This window comes from Plodia interpunctella, chromosome 1 (genome assembly GCF_027563975.2).
Source record: "Plodia interpunctella isolate USDA-ARS_2022_Savannah chromosome 1, ilPloInte3.2, whole genome shotgun sequence".
NCBI lineage: Eukaryota > Metazoa > Arthropoda > Insecta > Lepidoptera > Pyralidae > Plodia > Plodia interpunctella.
The window spans coordinates 7,182,664-7,205,493 of record NC_071294.1 but is presented as its reverse complement, the minus strand read 5'-3'; the positions used below and the strand labels follow the sequence as shown (position 1 = coordinate 7,205,493).

Sequence of the window (22,830 nt, the reverse complement as noted above, 5' to 3'; positions counted from 1 at the left end):
TTACGTACATAAAATACCGTTATAAATGTTATAATGGAGCATACAAAATAAGTACTTATCAAATTTCTTTATACAATGTAAATTGAACACTCTCTTTTATTAAACGTAAACCATTTTTTTTTAAACATATTAAACTTTTTGTAACGAAAAGAAGCCAAAAAGTTAAATTAGAGCTGTGGATAGTCTCTGATACTTCTGGTTGAATTAATGCGTAGGTATTGATTTTATTATTCGTTCCTATTTGAATCCAGAATCGTTTCTAACGTACTTATTGGTGAATAAAACATTTACATTTACAAAGCCAAATTTTCGATTTATCTTGAAACTGTATTTAGTAAAATACTGGTTGCTTCAAACGTAAAAATAGTAATTTACACACAAACATACAGACCGCCTTATTGAAATATATCAAAGCGTACAAACGAAGCGATGCAAGTTCTACGCGAAATGACATAAAAGCTACATATTCACCAACCTGTTGAATTTAAATAGACTCTGCTGCGCTATTACGCAGTAACGTGATTGTCAACTGGGAGTATTATTCTAAAAACAGTGTGCATTTTGGATCGGGATTTTTATGACAAAAGTAGTACAGAAATAAATAAAAATATACATAACATTTAACAATAACAAAAAATGAATATTAGACAATCATTAGCTTGGATTGCAATTTTTTTATGTAAAAAAATAAAAATAATATCATTTACAGCACCGCGGCTTTACAGAGAGCAATCTAGTTCTGTTGTCAAAGTTTTGCTTTCAGCTTTCATCATAATGCACACAAAACGTGACTTGACCACCGTGCGTAATGAACAAGGTAGACAAGATAGCATAAGATAGCGTCACCAATTTTATTCCCAGACGCTGCAATAATGTGACCGCGTATAGAATTCTATGCCATCGACCTCTACATCGCTCTCATTGAGAAAAAAAGAAATCAAAATAAAAGAAAAAACCTGTATCAAGGAATGGGGATAGGGGCCAGTTTCTTCCAGGGCTTGTGTGACGTACGCGCTGCGAGTGAAGCGAGGGGGTAGGTCGTTGACGTCCAGCACTCTGATCACCACTCGAGTGGAGTTCTCATTCCGGCCGTCAGATGCAACCAGCGTCATCTCGTACTGCGACACCCACACTTTAGCACACTACATGCTCATGCGTAACACACACAAATACATTCTACAAATTACAACATAAAATAGGCGTAAACAAAATATTGTGCATAGAAAATATATGACGAAACTATGCTAAAGTTTTTAAACTAAATTTTAGTGATAGATCACATTATTATTATTCGTCGTCAACATTGTGGTAATTTTATTATCGCTAAAATGGTTATTTACTATTCAGCTTACACATTGAAATGTAACAATTGATGTGGTGCTTTAAAAATATCACCATTGTTCAAATATTACCCGGCTTAAAAACTATATTTGATATATTTTTGCAATAATTTCCCGTGAAATTCTCGTACATTGTCTCTTAATATTTATATGTCCATTTGTTCAACCATACGAACATCGAGCAAGCGAATAACGTCATTGATATAGTAGGTAAACAAAAACGTGATTCCACACAGATAAGTTTCAGCGATTTCATAGCAACGGTTTTAATGGATGTTGCTACTGCGAAATATAAATCACTGATATATTTTATTGGTTAAATTTTATTACATTTTGTTTTAAAATATATCTGGCGTGAATACCTTTGTCAAAGAGGCAAATCAGATAAAACGTAATGAAAAAGTTAATATTAACACAAGGAACTTTTTGAGGTTCAAGCAATAATTGAAAAGTACAAATCTGACCCATCTGCTGAAATTCTCGTCATTATCTTCATGAAAATGGGGAAATCAGAGTCTCGCTTCAACTGTATTCAAAAATACTTCGATCTAGATGGTGGGTAAATAAATATTAAAATCGGTGGGACCTTGTTTAAAGAACATTATCATAGCGGACGTGATATTACGCGATCCAGTGAACTTCGGCCGATTTCTCAAACCACTTCAGGAGCTTTTCGATTGGCAGTTTTATTAAAAAGTTTTCCACGTAGGTATACATTCGGGTCTAAATTAATTTACTTGAGTCTGCTTTTAGTTTAATATTTTATTATAGTTCTATACAATAATACAGCTTCGACATGATCTGAAATCAATGATTTCAAATTAAATCAGTAACTAAAAATCGTTTCCTAACAATCACTAGTCAGAAAATCAATGTTCATTAAAAGCTGTAGAGTTCGGTAGAAACAATTGCAAAATTGTAGTGATAAGCAACAAAAAATTTAATCTAATCTGAAATCTAATTCTGGAACCGCAGAGCGCACCTAATAAATAAACTGGCTGTTGGAAACAACAAGACGAACGCTAGCAACCAAACAAACTACAACGAAACAAAACAATGCTACAATAAAACGAACATGCCATGCAAGTGAAACAAAACTAATATCGACACGATTGGATGTATGGTGGTCTCCGGACCTGTAGCACACGTTTGGGAAGGTTGCGGTCGTCTTCCTCTGTGATCTGTGTGCGGTACGTGGGTCTCTCAAAAACGGGCGGGTTGTCGTTCACGTCTTTCACGTGAATCACCACTGTCGTGTAATTCTCCTTCAGGTTATCCGATGCGGCTAACTTCAACTCGTACTGTCACCGACCAAAATTATACAAACATTAACTAGTTATCTTAATAAATAACATAATATTTCCCCCCAAAAAGATTGCCAGTAGAAAGCGTTCGTAAAGGCGTATAATAAATCTTCCTCAAATGAAAAATATATACGGGGTAAAAGAACTCATCTTACTTTCTTAACTATATCACAGAGTCATTTTAAAAGTGAAAGTTTAATAAAAAGAGTCGAGTGTAATTAACTTTAAGAACATTAAGTATAAAGGATAACAAGAAGTAAAAAGTAAGGAAATTCCATGGTTTGGACACAAATCCTTGAAACAAAAATAATGATGGAGATTGTATTATTTGATGGTTTGAGTTGGACGACTGGAGTTACAAAGTTTTTTTTATTTGTAAACAGATTTTTTTTTTAATTTAACGTGGAAAAGTTTAATTCTCCGGTACATTTTAAATTTGTAAATCTAATTTACGCGTTTAGAAACTTTGTTTTTTATTATGGATACCCTTTCTTTATAAACATATATGTAGTGTATAAATGATGACTAAGTTCCCGAGTTGATTTTCTTTATAAAGTAGAGGCCGCGATGCGAAGGAGATATTGGCATCATCTGTCAGTGTCGCTAAGTAATTTCCTCAGTCAGGCGGGAAATGTCAGTTTCCAAAGTCGTCTCACGCACATGTATGTCGGTGCCTCCGCGACTACGGAGCTAATGTCCCTAATGGCTCATTTACATAACCTAACTTTTTAACACTTGTGAATCCTTTTGATGATACCACAGCAAATTTAATAATTATTATACTAAGATTTATATTGCTTGCGCCATGATGGAACCCTAACTTTAACTTTTTTAACAACCTTTTATGTAACTTTCAATGAATGTATGTACCTATAAGGTAACTATGTTTGTACAGGTGGAATCTTGCGACTCAGTTTTGAAATAGATATCTTCAGCCGATTAAACTGAAATTTTGTACACACGTTTAATTTTAACGACAATACATAAATACGATAAGCATGACCTGATGGTGCACCCAGGAACGGCTCCAAACGTGGCAACTCCTCAACGGTATACGGCGCGGACATATTCTTTTGTCATACGTCAAACAAAACCTCTTTGACGAAAATTAAAGCTTGTGAAAAAATGATTTTTTTTTAATTTACCTCCATCACGTGCATACCTGTAGTACTTATTTTTAATTCTACTTTTAAATTTATATAGTGTATATTTAAAGTATTGTCAGTGAATAGTAGATTAGTAAGCTATTCAGTCCGAGAGAGCTGGCCACAGGTGGGCTGTGTGGTGTGGTATAATGCGCGCCACATAAAATCCGCAGTTGGAAGCTGGCTAGTATCATCACAATACACAGCTTACGTTCGGTAGCTACAATTTATGTGGATTTCCTCTACCTATTCCATTATTATGGTATTTTCTTCCTAAGCTTAATGGAATTACTCTTGCGTGGTACAAGCCCTTGTGTTATTATGTTCTTATTAATATTCGTACATTATACTTATACATTTGATAATATGACTAAGCTAATATATGTAGTTTCTTTAAATATTAATAATATTCATTGATTAATTAATTTAGACTAACTATGGTTGTATTTTTGTGTATGTCATTTGAATTTCAATCTATCGTTCCAATTAGAAATTGTAAAAGAGGAATTACATTAACAACAAAAGCTTTGTAAGAATCTGTAGTTAACATGAATATAATCTGCGGTATCATCCACGCCTGCTTGCTTAAATGGGTATTAAAGATTAAATTTATTTATCTTGCAGAAAGTTGAAGTTTTCCAAGGCGGTAACAAAGAGCTATCGCCTGAACAGTCCGCCGCGGCACCGACACAATGTTTTTTAATTGAAACCCGCAAAGAGGCAAAGAAATAATAGTGTTTTAACGCCATTTATTTTAAATGGAAATTATTTTGTAAAGGTGATTATTCCTCCTTTAACCCAGCTCACGTATAATTACAACTCTTAACAATGAAATAGAGCCCAGTGAGTTGTTATTTTATCGTTAATAAAGAATTTTATTCTGCAAGTGTAGCTTAAGGGAAAGAGTGTTGGGATTATTTAACGTAATGCAATAACTTTCGATGACTTGACATTTCAAAATGTTGCGCTCCACATGCTTCACCAGAAATCTGTTCGTTTTCGTTTATCTAAAATAATACCTTATTGTAAGTAATAGTTAAAATGTACTGATCGAGTCGTCTGATGTCAGGTTGAGTTGCTTAGTTTGAATTTAGTCGACGCGACGTAATTATCGATGACTGCCACTCACGCCCAACTTGGCTTTTTGTTTCATAACTGCTTGTTACCACAGATAACGATGAAAGCGGGAGTAATCTCTAGAGAGCCAGCATCAGTATCAATAATAAATTATTATTTTAAAAAGGTGGATAAAATTTTACACGATACATAGGTATGTATCGAATAAGATGTCGTTTTAGAGACTTCATTTTCACACATCTTTTTACGTTTCATTTAAACAAATATGTAAGGAAAAACCACGCACATTGTAATTTCAAGTATTAATTGAAATTATTGATAAAAAGTTTTATTATTATTTATTTTAAAGACATGATACGAATAAAAATAGTATCCATTTACGAAATATAACATATAATCGAAAATAGTGTGATGTTTGACATAAATTGACATTTACCATGATTAGAACCATCACAGAAGGAAACATTACTTCCAATATAAAGCCTTCGAATAAAATATCAGCAACTTATCCCTTCTTCCAAGTGCCATTAGTGTTTACAAACTCGCATCACAGTAAGGCCACATGAAAAAATACAACAAAACTTTGCTACTTACTTCACATTTCAGTCGAATACTCTCGGATATCGATTAAATATTCGCTTCGATTCGACTGACTTAAATCTTAGTAGCAGACCTTTATTATAGATGGACTGATTTTAATTCAATGGTTTTAAACGGACGCGCTTTGAACACATAATTACATATATTAACGGGACTTATCACGAACTACAATTTTATTTAAAACGTCAATGACAACTTTTGAAATGTCATAAAAAAGTTCGTATTAAGTTCCGTTTATATAATCTTTCATGAAAATTAACAACCACTAACAGTTGTAAAGTAATATCATGATCTATTATTTACGGCTAATTAACACGGTTACGGAAATGGCAAAACAATAAATTATAATTGGTTGTAAATAATATAGGGGAAAGCTTTCACGTTCACTTCTCCTAGTATTTTCCTTCATAATATCGATGTTTATTGATATGAAATGGATAAAGTTCGTAACTGACAAGAGAATAGTATAGAATACATACCCGTTTTCTAGTTTCGTAGTCGAGTGCACCCGCCACGTAGATCGCCCCCGTCATGTTCTTGACGGCGAAGGCGCCGCCTATGTTCCCGCTCGTGATCTCGTATCGAATACGCGACGCTGTCAACAAAACATATTTTTTTAAATATACTAATCAACAGGTTATTATTATATATATTAGTATAAATGTGTTAATAAGGTGTATAGTAGAAGTTCCGATTATAGCTGATAGGTAGGTAGGTAAAGGGAACAAATAAATTTCGTGAGAGAAAAAAAAGTAAAAATATCATTATGAAGGGGATTGCAAAGGAGATTTTAAATAAAAATAATGGAAGACAGAGAAAAAAAAAACAAAACAAAAACGCAAATGTCATTTTAAAAAATAAATAAACAAATGAGGTCGGAATCCGGGGCGCGCGACCTCTCCTTCTTGGACGGCACCTCAACATGCCGGAGTATGCGAACATTTGTAAAATTAGATTTGCTTTGGAAATACCCATTTGATTTGATCTTTAATAAATATCTGTAAAAATCTTATATAAAAATTACACAGATCAGTAGGTAAGTAGAATAAACACCAAATAAATCTCTTTTATCACATTGTACGTTTTACATAATCAGTATTGAATTTTAATGTTTTTGGCTGCAAACATCTATACTTTCTATTTTCAGAACCAGCAGGAAATTCAAAAAGCAGTCTCAAATTACAGCCACATGTGTATAAATATATTTATCTTGTGTCGTAAAAATATTTTTGCATTGATGTAGTACCATCGAATAGGCGATATAAAGGAAATGTGTGACGTTGCGTGAACACTGTGAACAGCTCAATAAAAAAGAATATAGGTGTGTAAAAGTTTCAATAAAGCCAAAAACTTCGCGCCTCGTTTCACAGCGACAGCGTGAAATATCATACCCTCACTTTTTCAGCCGCAATCTCTTTCATAAAGATATAGTACAATTGTGTAAAATGATTTTAAAAATTAATTAAATTCGCTACTAATTCCAAACATGTTATTTTCATGTTGCCATCAAGTCAAATCTTATCCAGGCAATTTCCCAATTGATAAGTTTAACTTATGAAGTAAATAAGTAAAATTGATTTTTAATTATTCTGATTTCAGTAAAATGATTACGAGAAAACAATACGTCTTGGTATGCTTAAATAGTAATTGGATTTCCGTTAGCAGTAACGGTCAGGGTTTGTAGATAAGAGAAGTAGCGAGTTAGGGACCGACCGACCGTGATTGTTCGAAGATTGCTCTCATTTTGAGCTTTAGCGTGTTTTTGTACAAGTGCATGCTCATCAACCAACCCAAAGTTATTGCAAATTCGACCCTATTTGCGTGGAATAAAGATCCATGTAGAGTGATTTGATATGCGGTCGAATGTACCTACGTAAAAATCGGCCACTTGGTTCAGGAGCACCAAGAATTTTTCATTGATACTTTATGAGATATTTGTTGCGCTCCGCGGTTTCACTCTCTTAGGAGTTACATTATAAAATAATCTATGTGAAATTCAAGATTATAATGCTACTGATCAAAACTTATAAATTTTAAAAGGCTTTGTTCTTTGAAGAATGTAAAAAACCATACATACTCGTACATTCATTTACATTATGCATCTAAACGAATGTACGATTTTCATTCATTTTGCAGTAAAATAAAAGCTCAGATAATCAATTTAGTTTTCCATAGTACGCAATTATAATACGTAAAGTTACAAACGATACCAAACAAAATATTAATTTTGCACATTTTGAACGATCGGTGCTTTCGAAAAAGGTGATCATTAAGGGAGCTCAGAATAGAAAATAAAGTTTTGTCTAGCGGACGATGGATGTCATTACTAAGGAAGGCCAACGTAAGTATTCCTTAAAAGTAATGTCAGCTATCGGGTGGACCTCCACTGCTATATGGGAGGATCTTGGGATCAATCCTTCTCGGCAAACTAAATTTTAATTCAGTTTTTGCGCAGAAAATATTATATAATATATTATATAAATATATTATATAAATATATTATATAATATATTATATAAATATATAATAATTAGGCTGATCTCTCTTTTCTGACTGATTTGATGTACTTATTGTAAATTTTGTTCATTATATTTATATATATATTCATAAAACTGTTTTTTGATAACAGTATGTGTATACTGTTTTTAAAATATATGGCAAAATTCAACCAACGAATTATGATTATTTTAACAAACGTACAGTGTTTCTATGTAATTTTGCAGATAGCGAAATAATTTCGGTTAGATTCGACAACTTGCCAACTTCATTATATTCGGTTAAAAATATTAAATATTTTGACATATTTATAATATTAATAAAAGTAAGATAAAACACACGTTAACATAACCTTTGCGTTTGACTCTGAAATCATTTCGCCGCCAATTTAAATAATGGTGTAATGAAATCGTATATACAGTAGATTTCTACAATAAATTAACAAATATTTGTGTTGTATTCAAATAATTTACTTATATAATATATATATATATACATATATAAGTATTTTAAATTAATCAACATTTAAATTATACCGTAGGTACATTTGTGATTTCCGCAGAAATTAGATGAATTGCGTAGGACTCATGATAGGTATACACATTATATTATCAAACAACAAAAGCGAACACCGTGAAATAGAGCGTCGAGATAAAACAGCGTAGTTTTGCTACTAATCTTGTCTTCCATAAGCTTAATTCGAGTTACACCATAATGAGAAACTCATATCAGAACACAACACAAGCCTTAATGAGTGTAATAAAGTTAATATAATTAAGTGTGCTGTGTACAGTACATAGCTTTATGGTTTTAAGTGTGCGATTAGAGCGCGCCGTGATTTGTAACATTTGTTCAGAGCTAATATTTGAGTACAAACTAAACGGTACCTACGGTCGTTTATTGGATATGAAGTAATCCATCATAATTTCAGTCTGCCCACTCCTGAACACAGGCCAATATAAATCTTAGAGATGTTACAATTGTGGAAAAATAAATAAAAACGTTGTCCAGACAAGGTAAAATTTGAATTTTAAATTCATATCATATTTACATACATACATATTTAGAAATAGACCTAAGATTAGACCTGTCTAAAGTGAACTCAAATATTAAATAAAAATGTTTATTTTCTATAAACTAGTAAAACCAATTCGAAGTGATTAGTATGAAAACAATACCCTGATATGCAAAATAGATTAAATAGAATCAATGGCTTTTGAAATATTCATATCGTATTTGTATAGGAAATTTCAAATAGTTTGAATCCTCCCCTCTTGTCTTCAAGCTTTGGAGCACCCATATCTCTGCGTTTTGCCACTAGACGTTATCGGTACATACTTCATTATGAATTAATTCATGAAAAACTTATTTATTCATGATAGCTACCTATTGCTTTTAAATGTGTGTGTGTGATGTGGTTCCGCCCTAGTATAGGACCGCCCCGTACCCTACTGGGGTACGAGATGGTTAGGAGACACAGTCTAAAGAAAAGCTATTACTTTAAATAAAAAGTATTAATTTGTAAACCTAGGGTAAATACTGAAATATGTATACATCACACATTAAAGTTAAGTTTTGAGAAAGTTCTTGTTTATTTCGAATTAGAAAAGCAACACTAGACAAATATGTAACACATTTCACCCACAGCCGCGCGGCATCCAAACAAATGAGAGCCGTTTGTCTTTATGGTGAAAAATGTCTTCGTAACATTCAATTGTCAATGCGCTGTTTGGTTACACCGTAAGCAAATTGCAACAAGATAAAGGATTTTATTTGATATTAGTTAGTTCTTTTATGAGTCTAGTAACAATTTGAGATAAGGAATAATTATCCAGTGTAGCATAATATGGTATTATTTTAGTTTTGCTATTAATTAAAATAAACTGCGAAAAATATGATGGTGGCGCCAGTGCAGTGTGCGGTCTTAATTATAAAGTAACCTAAAGGTTCCCCGTTTGCGCAAGCCGAGTAATAAAATTAATTATTATTTTAATGTAATTTCAAAACATGCGGTTGTTCGCAATTAGTAAATTTGCATTCAAATAAATGTTGTCTCATTAAAATAGCGAATATATATCAAAACTAATTAATTACCAAGCAATATTTAAATTTAATAAGTTTTTGAGCTTGAATTATGTGTTCGATTAAATGTTGTACAAGAGTATTTTTATATATTATAGTTAGCTTAAATTTTAGTTCTATAAAATATTGGTATAATTCTTACCCATAGATAAAAGAAATATAATGTTCTTACCACACCAACCTACCAACTTACCACATACAAAATTATACCTACATAAACAATAAATTAAAGATAAAGCTTTTTTATACTACCGTTAACATTCTATTCTATATCATAGAAAAAAAATAAACATTTTCGTTACGTTTTTCTGATAAAGTAAAATTGAAAAAATAGTAATTCGTAATCCGTTAATTCGTAAAAGTAAAATGTTAATTCGTAATCAGCTTTTAAGAAGATAGGCTCATGGGGTTACGGTACCTACGTATTACGCAGCACCTAATCGACGGTACACGACGCTAATGAACGCATACCGTATTCTCAGACTAATTGACCTATAAAGAAGAACAACCCTTCCCTTCCCCTTGCGTCAGAATTTCATTTCAGGGAACACGACTGCGGTGCCTATAAATGAAAGGCTTCTGTTGTGAATAATTTTTGTTTATTATATACACTAAAAGCCCTGCAGTCGAAAGCGTATCAGAAATGATTAATTCCCTGAGGCACACTTTTAGTGCTGCACAGGGTGTGATAAAATACGGATTAGTTGTTACTTTGTAAAATACAACTGGTTTTTTAGATTTACTACTTTATAATAATAAATTGGTCCCTGACCAATGTATGATAAAAATAATTCTATAATGAATTAGTATATCATTGTTGCTAATTAGTATTTTAATAGTGACAAAAGATGGAGATATCTCATTGTGGTTTCTTTATCGTTACATTACATTGTGTAATGGATGGACCCAACAAACATTTGAAAATCAAATTACACACACATATATATAAAACTAATTATAGTTAAAATTTCGCCATCAAAAAGTGCAGGTCATAAATCGAGACAAGTAATGAGCAGGCTAATGGGCGTGGGCTGGGCTCTCTTTTGTCATGCCCTCCGCTCTTGATCGCTTCGGCTGCGATTAAATGGCTCTATGCGAACCATTCACATAGAAGGAACCTACTTTGGCTATAACAATATGTCTGAATTGGTCGTTATTATACAAAAAATAGATAAATTCGACGTGGCGGTAAATGAGCAATATCAATTTGCACGTTACACGACAATCTAACGTAGCTTCGAGGATTCCATGGATTAAATTGATAAAGCTTATGTTGAGAATTACAGAGAACTGTGAGACCTACGGGTCTGAATTGAATATATAATTCCAAAAACGGTAAGACAAATTTCTATTGTGATCAAAGGCCCGTAAATTATTAAAATATCTATTAATCTTTAATCATTTGATCAATATAATTCACTGCCACGAATAATATCTCAGGTTTCGACAAAATGAAGTCGCAAGTCCCTCCACGAATATTGATTTGTGAAAAGTTTTATAATTTAATGGTTGGGAACAAAAATGTAGGAGTTCGATATAAAAACGTCAGTGCCCATTCTCGATAGAACCACCGGTGACTTTTAATTGCCATTTGTCAAAGGAATAAATGGAAGTCATAAATTTGACCGCAGGCATGTCAAAATATACGATTTTTCTTTCAACGAGCCGAGTATTCAATAAAGGAGCGCACGGTAAATCACGGGCTAGCATCGTCTACTCCACGTATTTAGGAGACCACTCCTGAAAATTGTGATTAAGCATTGCATTTAGTATTTCGATTGTTAAAAACAGTGTTAAAATAAAATTTACCAGTCTAGAATTATCTAAATGACGTTTATAATTTTTAGTAATGTTGGATGTAATTTCTTTAAAATAGTGATGTAAAATATGTGACATGTATGAATCGTAAATTTGTTTAGTTCGTTATTATAACATTATTGTAATATCTATTTCACATCTTGTTAACGAGCGAACCATCAGCGGCTGCAACGTATTTAAATAGAATTGTTGTTAGGTAAGTACAGAAAATTAATACTTTTTGTAAAATTAATTAAAACTAAAATAATGTACATTGTTAATTAACATCTTTAAATAATGGAATACATCATCAAATACATAAAAATTAATAATCTAAGTAAAACCGACATGCATTATTGCATTCGGAACAAATATTATTTGCGATTCAAGAGTGTAAATCCTCGCAAACATGGGTAATTTATTGCAATTTCATGCTAATATGAAGATTAGTCAAATCTCTATTCAAAAGTTTATCAGCTATGCGATAATAACATTCGAATAATGAATCGGAACCTATGCTTGTAAAATATTAATAATTTTATCACTGGATTTTAGCATCGAGTGTACCGCTCTCGGCTGAGTCTATTATGTGGCAGATAAGCAGGGTTATAAAAAGTAAAACGTCGGGATTTGCTGGCATGTTTTCACGGGCAGGCTCTGAAACAAGGGGGTCGTTTGGAGGGCGGAAATTGCAGGGAGTCGCCGCGAGGTGAATTTAGGCGCTGGAAGTAAGCTTTCGGTCAAATGTCACCGACAATGAGGACGTGCCTGCTGCCTCTCCAGACGCTCATTTGTCTATAGGAAGCGGTGGCGGCTCCTCGTCATCAACTCCTCCATACGCATATGTCACCGTTTCAGTGTCCACGTCCGTTGACGCTTCTTCATTTCGACTAAGATAAAGTATTTCTTGTCAGTCATTCATTATGCTCGGTATTCTTTTTTATACGTTTATACGTTGAACCGAAATGTTGAAGTAACTCTTTCGATAATTTCTCAAAACTGTTTTTGTGTTAAATATATAAGTAGTATATATAGAAGTACGTAAAGCCACGTCTTGTAAGTAATGGCCGTGGATAGCAAATATCGTTGCTTGCCAAAGACTGTTCACTGTAAATGACATGTCTTACATTGTCAGCGCAGGCGCGCATCACTAGCGGCTTTATAAAACGGTCTCCGTAATGCGTCGCTATTTTTCATAAGCGCTACGTGTCTTAAAAAAAGAATCCGTCGACTGGGATCTAAAATAAAAAGTTTCAGCGCACGATGCTCGCATTTCATTAAACGAGGAATGAATGCGGAAAACGAGACTTTTCTCGCATGAAGCAGGGTGTGATTCTGTATATGTCGGACATAAGCGAGGGATGAGATGCGAGCGAACTCTGCCGATATAAATTGGAAGACGGATAGAGGTGGTACCAAATCTGGAAGACTTGGAGGATCATCTATCACAATTTATCCCAGTCCAAACAGACAATAAAAGATTGTCTTGGGCTCATTACGGGAGCATCGGAGCGGCGAGGGCGGAGGTTTCTCATCTACCACGGTTAGTTAACTCCCGATTACCAGGCCCGCCCTACACTTTCAAGTTTTGTTTGAACTTTATTGTAATCATTTATTTTGTAATGTCAAAAGGGATGATGAAGCAAATAAGATACATAATACCTATCTTTATTTACATCACTGAAGTCCATAGTATCTGCCACTAGCGTGATAACATGTATGTATGTGTGTTTATAATTAGTTAGCGGTGGCGACAAAACAAGCAAATGTAGCAAGCTTTTTTTGGACAATTGAATTAAATCTCAGCATGATACATAATTATTATTTCGTTTTAAAATTAATTTTAAAAGTCACGTTTATATCATATATTTAATATTTCATATATTTTATGAAACTAATAACAAAATGTTTTATTTCGCAATCGATAAGGAACGAGGGTGACAATGATCCGAGTATTACTCAAATCTTGTTCAAATTCTGAGACAGGATTAGCAGCCGCCTGTAAACAAGGGCTGTGCCATCGGCCGATCAATGGCTTGCTGATGGAACAGATTCATACATTATGCATGAGTATCGTGTTGTTGTCACGTTACATACACTTAGATAACACCCCTCATTGCTGAAATCGGTAAAAAGCAAATAGAATTCCATTCTAGATATTATCTATTATGTCACAAAATTGATAGTTGGTCTTTATTGTAAGATTATCTGTAAATTAATTTATAGAATAATTGGGATTAACAATTTAACTGTATTACGATCCATTTTTACCTAATTACATAAAAACGTTCAAATATTTTGAATTCAGAAAAACAATACTCTCCGACTAAAAGATATGGATAGTTTATGATATAATTTGCATCATGGTCATTTCAGTTTCAGTCACTGTACATTTCAATTGTTTCAGTAAAATTGTAGTCCAGTTCCAGGAAATAATAATGGCGAGGTTGCCGATAGCCGGCGTTGAAAAGTGTGAGAAATTTTTTTATTAGAACTATAACAATTTTGCAAGGCTGGATTTGAATTGAAGTGAAGAAAAAATATTTTAGAGCGTAGGAAAATCGTAGGCAAAATTTTGATGACAATTTTTAAATACCTGATATAAAATCAGTATCATCAATTTAAGTTTGGAAAGGAAATAAGTAATCTAGTATTTGAATGGACAAGATAATTTAAACTGAAATAGCATGTTCTAGAAACAAGAAAGGAACAAAAATATCAATGTAAGCTGAGGGTTTCAATGTAAATCTCGGCAGGCCCGGGCAGAGTTATAATAGTCCTCTAAATACCTCCGAGCTGTATAGGGGGCGAAACCGTCTTGTAATTCACTCACACAGTCTCCGTTTTACTAAATTCGCATATTCACATATTCAGAATACGTTGAATCGTATGTCTTTTCACATTTTATTTAAAACTTAAAGTTTATCTCAATATAAATAGATCAAATTTAATATAATGTCATCTTTTATATGGATCATCATCTTCTATATGAAAGTTTTAAACTCTGTTAATTAGTGTACATGACCTCCGCTGCCTCACTATTATCCTTTGATATAAAATCGACGTACTGTAGAGTCAGTAGGTATTCGGCTAATATTAGGATGATATACGAAATAATAAAAGCACTTATATTTAATCATAAATCAAATACAAAATGTAAAAACCATAGTCGCCATATTAAGTAGGCACTAAATCACGAGATCGTGCATAGGGGCCTATTTAAATTCAGGCGAGATGTGTGAAGGAAGGCTCCGAGATTTATGTAGGCGTCGGGGGTGTGCCATTGTAAAAGTTTAAATATGAGCGGGCCCGCCGTCTGCCGGCCAGGCTGCCGTGATTCCCTGAAGTACGGATATCTCCGTCCTAATGCTGCGCTGTCCAAACGTAACCCGATCCCACTTCTGAAACGACAAAGTTGAATACGCTCGTATGCATTGTTAGTAATGAGTTTGCATTTTAGATCTACCTGTAGAAATGTTTTCTGTAACAGCAGGAGACTGTTTCAATTCATCGTTTTAGCGTGTGTTGATACCAGTTTACATATTGATTTCCATCGTAAGAACAATAAATATTAACACTAATGTGGCTTTCTATATGTTTGGAGTATACGTTCTGTTATATAAATAATCGCAAAAAATAATATTTAACTTCACCCACTTGGCGTATTATCAATTATCGTGATTCCATCTAAGCTTAAAATACAATGTCTAACTAGAATCGAATGCTCAATATCTACCATTCGTATTATTGTGATGAGATCTGAAATCCAATTATTTTCGTCAGAAAGCTAGCTGAAGCAATATACTCGCAAAGGCTGTTACGCAGTAAAACTATTTGGCATTCAATCGGCGGATACATCTCTCTCTATAGTGAGGTGAGGTAAACAATTGGTTTAGTATAAATTTCAGGGATGGGCGCAAGGCGCAAGTGGCTCGATGGCCCTGAATAATTCACGAGTGTAGAACTGTGAATGCGTGTGTGAAAACACGGTAATATTCGTTTAATATTTATATTATTACCTGCCCGCACGAGCAATCTCCGTAAATACAAACATTCCCTTGCAAATGCCGGTAAACACGCCTGTCTTACTAAGTGCCGCACTCTTTTGATTAAGTATTATACCTATAATACCCTGGAATTATAAACAATGTGAGTGGGGTAAGATGTAAGCACATATGTACTTACATCTTTATAATTCAGTATGAAAATGAGACAGTATCTGCTTACGACAGTTCAAATGGCCAAATTTCAAAGAGATGTTTACCTTATTGTGCTCAATTGACGTACTTCGGAAAAACAATTTTCATTTAACATTTTACTATTTGTTGGTTGTTGTGCTACTGTTTTGATTTTTTTCCTTAAAATATTCGCAAATCTGTACAAATCCCCACGTTAACGTAGAAATGAAAGACATTAATCAGAGCGGAAGTTTGGTATTTTGAAGAATAGCTGTTCTTTTTTTGTTTTTTAAATGACAGGTATTCGAATGAACAGAAAGATCTTCGTCATTTTATGCCAAATATTGTGCGATAGTAAATTTCTGTGTATCGACTGTCTGTCTTTCTTTCATGGATATATTTAAGATACCGGATAGGACTGTAAACAATATTTCAGAATCTGTGATGGTTCCCAAAGTGATAGTGAATCACTTACTCCACGAAGAAGCTGTAAATTTTAAGTTTGGTGAATTATTATTTATCCATCTATATATTTATTATTCGTATTAAGAGCCTTTATTCCAGATTCACTGTTCTATCTTTCTGCCAAGAATCGCGCTGCGGTATTGCAACTATATCTAGTACAAAAAAAATTATAATTACACCGTTTTTTAAATAAATCAAATCAGATCATTAAATTAAATAAAATCAAATCATTTATTCAGAAATTAGACCTTCACAGGCATCATATTCTAAATTAAATGATATTTACGAAAGCTATAAACTTCTAGCATTTCGGAACGTTTTAATGTGGTAATTAAAATCTTCATTAATGTGTTTTTAGTTCAGTAGAAGTAATACTTTGAAGCATAATGTTGCCTCAAATTCATAGTTTATTAATTATATTTACTCAAAAATATTGTGTAGCACATTATATTACAGGTAATATCAAGCGATAAAGTCACATCGATATGTACAAATTTTGATCACTTCTATGATCACAACGTATACAGATGGTGAACTTATTTTTTTCTTAGTTTCGAAGTTAACCTTAGAAGTTCAACATTTTTTTATTAACTTTAAATTAGCGTAGTAATTATCTCGCATCCAAAATCTATAGAAACGGCTATTTAAGAATAAGGCTTCTTAAATACTGTCTGAAAGTGAAGAAAGTATAAAAATTCATAATGTTAAATATATAGTATGTACCTACTTATTTCAGAGTTCAACCAACAAAATTTGTACTAAGTCTGCAAAAATAACTCGTAGAGTTTTGCGCATAGTAAGAATGTTGCATAATCCTGTCGCCAAAAATGGAGGACATGTTTCCTCGAAGGCACGTTCCTAGTCCGCCGGCTCGTGAGGTTCAACTTGCTAAATATCTCACTTCGGCGGGCTCTGGGGGAAGCGTCATAAATTGTTGTATGAAACAATGCAGAATGCAGCGGGTCATGACGCCCGCTAGCCGAGCTCCCGATTATCTGCCTACAAACTGTATTTGGGGCAGTCATTCCTTTCCATCTGCATATTTTTTATTGAATATCCAAAATTTACACGCAGTCCGTTTTTAAAATAGATGTACTTGACTTGTATGAAATAACAAAAGTGTTTTCAACTGATATTTTTGTCTCAGAAATATCAGATTATTTTGCTCATCAGTGTACGACTCGATATTGATCAGCTCCAAAAGGCTCTTTGTATTCTTATCCTTAATATAAATATATTATACTTGAATGGATAATAATGGATATAATTAGGCTCTGATTCAAAATAATATGGATTCCGTTTAAAAATTATATTTAAGCAGAACGAAATATAATGAATACTTATTTGATACAATATAAAAGCAACTTTTGTTTTAGTTTTTAGTTGTTGGTTTATTCATGAAATATAATGATATAAAATGGAATGCTGAGGCATCCAGTGGGCTGAGATTTATATTACACATAAACCTCAGCTCAAGAGTGACGTAATTCCGATTCTGTCAATAATTTCATTGTTCCAACCTTGCCATTATTCTCATAGCCGACTGTTGCGAAACAAATAATTTTACAGCTGCGGTAGTTACAGAATATAAAGTCAGAGCGCGTCCAACATCAAAGATAAAAAAGTTGGAAAAAAAATCAAAAGGGAAAACGAGTGACGAAAGTTCCAAAACAAAGCTAATAAAACGATAAAAACAACGGTGAATTTGTAAGAGGCCGGGGCAAACGTCTTGAGAAACAATGTGACTCGCTAAGCAAGCCTCTTGCGGCGCCCTGATTGTTCCGCACCCTACACACAGAAATATCTATAACAACTTTCATCTGCTCCTTATTTAAGGCCCTACCTAGCCGCACACTAGCACCACCACACATTTTTATCAATTACTTTTATGTAGGTATTATCGAAAAATAAAAATTAAAAGAACAGTGGCGCTACTGTGCTCGTAGTAAAATAACTCAGAGTAAGTATGTCCGCTACAGCAGATTGACGTGTCTTCGTGTTAATGGGATTTTTAATTGCCTATTATATTCATTTCCATAGTTTTACTTTGAAACACAAAATAAATTTTCCCAAAATTTTACACAAATGAGTTCCAGATTGATTAATTAATTAATTAATTAATTAATTTCTAATTTAGGTAATCGAGTAATTAGTAATTACTCGATTAACTAAAATAGAAACTGATGATAGTAAGAAATTACCAAAACAAAACAGAAATAAGTCAAGTAAATAAAATGCATATTAAATCAAACCAAACTGTGTTTGTACCGTTACGTAATATCTCAAATGAAATAATACTCAGGAGTAAGAAATACATACCTATCTTGTCATAGCCTTGCAAAACATTCCAGCTAGCTGACTTAGGCGGTTATGTTCCAAGTCTAAACAATGTGTATCTAAAACTCAACACCGACCAACAACTTAAGTTTGGATAGTTTCACCTAAACGCGAGTTAGCGCGAATTAACTTCCACGCTACCTGTGGTCACTCCGCTAAGTGCCCCCACCGGCCTCCGCGGGAGTTTCGTCGTTCTACCACACTTCTAAAGACACACATGGCTTCCAATGTAGGTAGTTTTCTGTACTAACCTCTGAACAAGGTATATCTTCTCTATCAACGCCGACATGTACTCGGTGTCGGTCGTTTAACTAAGTAATAAGACGCGACAAATTTCATTTGAAAATTCGGAATCTTAAATACTTATTTATTCCGAAACACAAAATAATTAGTATTTATTTTACTACGATAATTTGCAATCGATGACGGCGGTGATAGAAAATTTATTCATATATACATAGAATTAGGATTCACAAGAAATCTGTAATAATTCAAAAGAAGTTATAATAATAAATTAGTAAACTCTATTTTGTTATATATACTCATACATAGACTTTTTAGTCCCGCGTGCTCGCCATTATAATTTTTTCAATCGTGTTCAAAACCATTTGATTTGAACCCGGATCGCAATAAATACCACAAGATTATTTACGACAGCAATGAAGTTTTCTAGAAGAATACTAGGAAATGTTCATTAGGATTTTTTGAGAAGTACACGGCGTTCAAGTTTAATGCTGGAAACTATTAATTTTTTTACTTGACACATGACTCTACTAGGTGTAACTGTAAGACGAATTGAAGCTAACCAATAATTTATTCATTCATTTTTTTATTCATTAATTTTACTTAGTATAGTTACATATTAAGTATAGAGTACTGCAGTTCCTATTCAACCGACGTGGAATAAATAAAAATAAAATATACATATAGGGAAAAATGCGTGGAATTGCCTAGGTTCGATCGACTGTGTGACGCGCGGCGCAAACAACATGTCCGTCATATTTGTTCGCTGCAATTTTTGTGGCAAGAATCAAAATTCCACATTTGTATTGTTTTTACGGGACAAATAAAGATATGAACAATTGTTGGTTATATACCCTAACCTTTGAACGCCATATACTTTTACGAAAATAATCACAGCCATATTTTCACATAGACAACATTTCAAACATTGTTACATTATTAAACAATTAACAAACTCAACGAAAAAATCTCAAGTTAATTTGATAATAATAAGCACGAGCTAATTCGCCATTTGTTAACATATCTCTAAATTGGCAATTTCATCCACTAATTATTCCAATTTTTTATCAAAGAGTAAAATCAAATTACTTTATTCGTGATATTTATTAATGCAAATTCGAAATGATAAAAAAGATACGAAAGGATCTGATCTGTTGATTGAAAGTTTCGAATTTTAGTCACCGGGTCAAGTTTCGTTATCATTCTGCCTTGTTCCGACATCGTACCCATCCTCTCCCGAGTCTATATGATGTAAACATAAACATGTTTATAACGTATAAAATTAATTGTAACAAAGTCATTTTTGAGCCGGTCACTCAAAGGCGAGGTCAATTTTGGATATTTTAAAATTAATTTGAAAATTGCAATTATTCCGATGGAATTGCGACTTCGTTTGTTCCCGGTTAATAATGCAAGTTTATTACGTCCCGGCTTTAATACTAATGTTCAGAACAACATATTTGTTCAATATAATTGTAACTATTTGCTCACTATTATATATTCTGCTCCATATTAAAAAGTATTAATGACTTTTATATTTATTTATATTATTTTTATAAGGCAAACGGACACTTGGTTTAACAGATTGTAAGCAATCACCGCAGTCCATGAATATGATTTTACTAATTGTTACAAATTATATTTTATAATAATAACATTGTAGGTATTACCTTAGAAAGGTAGAGATTTGTGGGTCTTGTATCAAATTACCCTGTCGTTTGACTAAAACACAACAATATCACTCAGATCCAGAATGAAACATATTCGATATTAAAAACTTAGTTGTCAAAATTAATAAACATTATCTTCAAAGTTACAATTTTTTTCTCGATGTATGTTTACGTAGTAATACCGTCGTCAATGTTTGAAGCAGACGGCCCGATTGGACGATGTTCCCTTTTAATTAGTTTCTGTCGAAGTCTGTCCGAGCGAGCGCAGCATCTCTCAAAGAATTATCGAGCGGCGCCGCCCACCCAACCTGCCAACTAAATAGAAAAACTGCATACTTTCTCCCTGTAATAACTCATTAAAATGTGTCCGTGATCATTTTCAGTCTACACGAAAGTTTTGAAAATGATTGAGTATCACATCCGAGCAATTCCAACTAATAATATAATTGTGAAAGTGAGTTCGTGTTTTTTTTGCTACCATTTTACGTTTTATTAACTGCTACTACTACTGTTATCCAATATTCTCTAAATTTTGCATACTTATAATTAAGAGAACGAAAAAGGCCTGAGCAAAGGAGGAAAAAAAGTATGTAACTAATTCCTTTGGCTAAACGGACCTGTCTTTGAATATTTTGTACAATTCTCTCCTACCGAGTTATATTGAGTACGAATCACAAGCACAACTATTATAATAATCAGGAAATAGTAAATTTGGAGATATAAACGATATTATTTTACAGGCAATTACACCTTCAAACATCAACATAAACAACGTGTCGTGTCACTGCACCAGTAAAACAAGAATATCCTATCCTTTGTAAGGTATTACTATAAGGGCAAACGTGATGCTCTAAACCCAAGACTGATCCTGATTATTCTGTGGTTCTCGACTTGATTGAATCGCTGTTAACCTCTATTTCAATAGTCGACTCAGGTCACATACTCGTATATCGCACACTACAATAGCTTTGATGAATCTTCAATACTAAATTGAGTATTGCTATTAAATTTGACATTGCACCGTAGATAGCATTTAAGTAGATTTTCTCATATGTTTCGAGCAAATTATATAATTAGACAAAGTTTTATAAAATCCTTTGCCGAAATATGTAAGTTTTACTTCTATACGAACACAATTCATCATTCCATAGCACGATTTACTATACGTATTATAAACCACATCATAATTGTGTACTCCACATTTAGTAGAATCGGATTGAGCTCGATGAACCACATAATTCCGCAAAATGTTTGTTCAATTCCAATTGATTTCAAAGAATGTAGGCTGCGATGTGTTTTGACGTTAGACTGAACAGAATAGCGCGATAAATTTCTTGCTAAGTGAACCCGAATTCGGCAAACAGTTGCTGCCAGTTATAACAGCTCGGATATTTAAGCGTGAAATAAACGAAGATTGACTAAATTCGGACTTCGTAACTACTGAACTGTTCCTGGACGAGGTTGTCAAGGAGGAGCATCAACTAGATGCAGGGTTATGATAAGGATCGTATTGCCTTGAAGGCTCTAGTCAAGAGAGCCACAATTACTGGTTTTACTACTAAACACAAACAATACCGGAATAAAACTCATTTTTCTTCCTTTGAACTTGTTGTACCGGGTATAATATAATATTACTAAAAAATAATAAAACTTAAAATTTATAAATGAATCTTATTTATATAAGCTGTCAATATTTTGTTCGATTGTTCAACCTGATAAACTAAGGTTTATTTTTAAATTTTAAATCTAAAAATAACTTCACTTAGAGACATTATATTTCATTCAAGCACAAAAAGCTTAGAAATACGACTAGAAAAAGATTAATTTTGATCAGAAAACCTCCTCGAAGCAAGTTCGAGTTTTTACCGCACTTCTAGATGACAAATAGCCTGGGTCAACAAGTGATAAAAACACAACATTTTTCTGTTATCTATGAACACAACCATCAATCAAGACAGTTGTGTCTACGCTAATCAAACTGTGTATATTTCGTTATAAAATAAGATGGGATTTAAATAACTTTGAGTCTAATAAAACAGATACTGAGTCATATATACCTAAGTGTCTTTGAAATCCGTTCTGCAGATGTTATGTAA

The 22,830-nt window shown here is 33.2% G+C and overlaps 1 protein-coding gene across 12 annotated transcripts in view; it reads right to left on the bottom strand.

Moving 5' to 3' along the window:
- Nucleotides 1-22,830, bottom strand: part of CadN (Cadherin-N) — a 275,837-nt gene that overhangs the window by 13,254 nt on the left and 239,753 nt on the right. For 9 of the 12 annotated variants that reach the window (XM_053744061.2, XM_053744134.2, XM_053743981.2 and 6 more), the window contains 2 exons: nt 5,946-6,061; nt 2,477-2,641 (listed from right to left, as the gene is read on the bottom strand). In XM_053744061.2, coding sequence (XP_053600036.1) covers nt 2,477-2,641; nt 5,946-6,061 — 281 coding nt within the window. Of the gene's footprint in view, nt 1-956; nt 1,119-2,476; nt 2,642-5,945; nt 6,062-22,830 lie in introns of all 12 variants that reach the window. The other 3 variants (XM_053744223.2, XM_053744305.2, XM_064436914.1) reach the window with 1 other exon arrangement.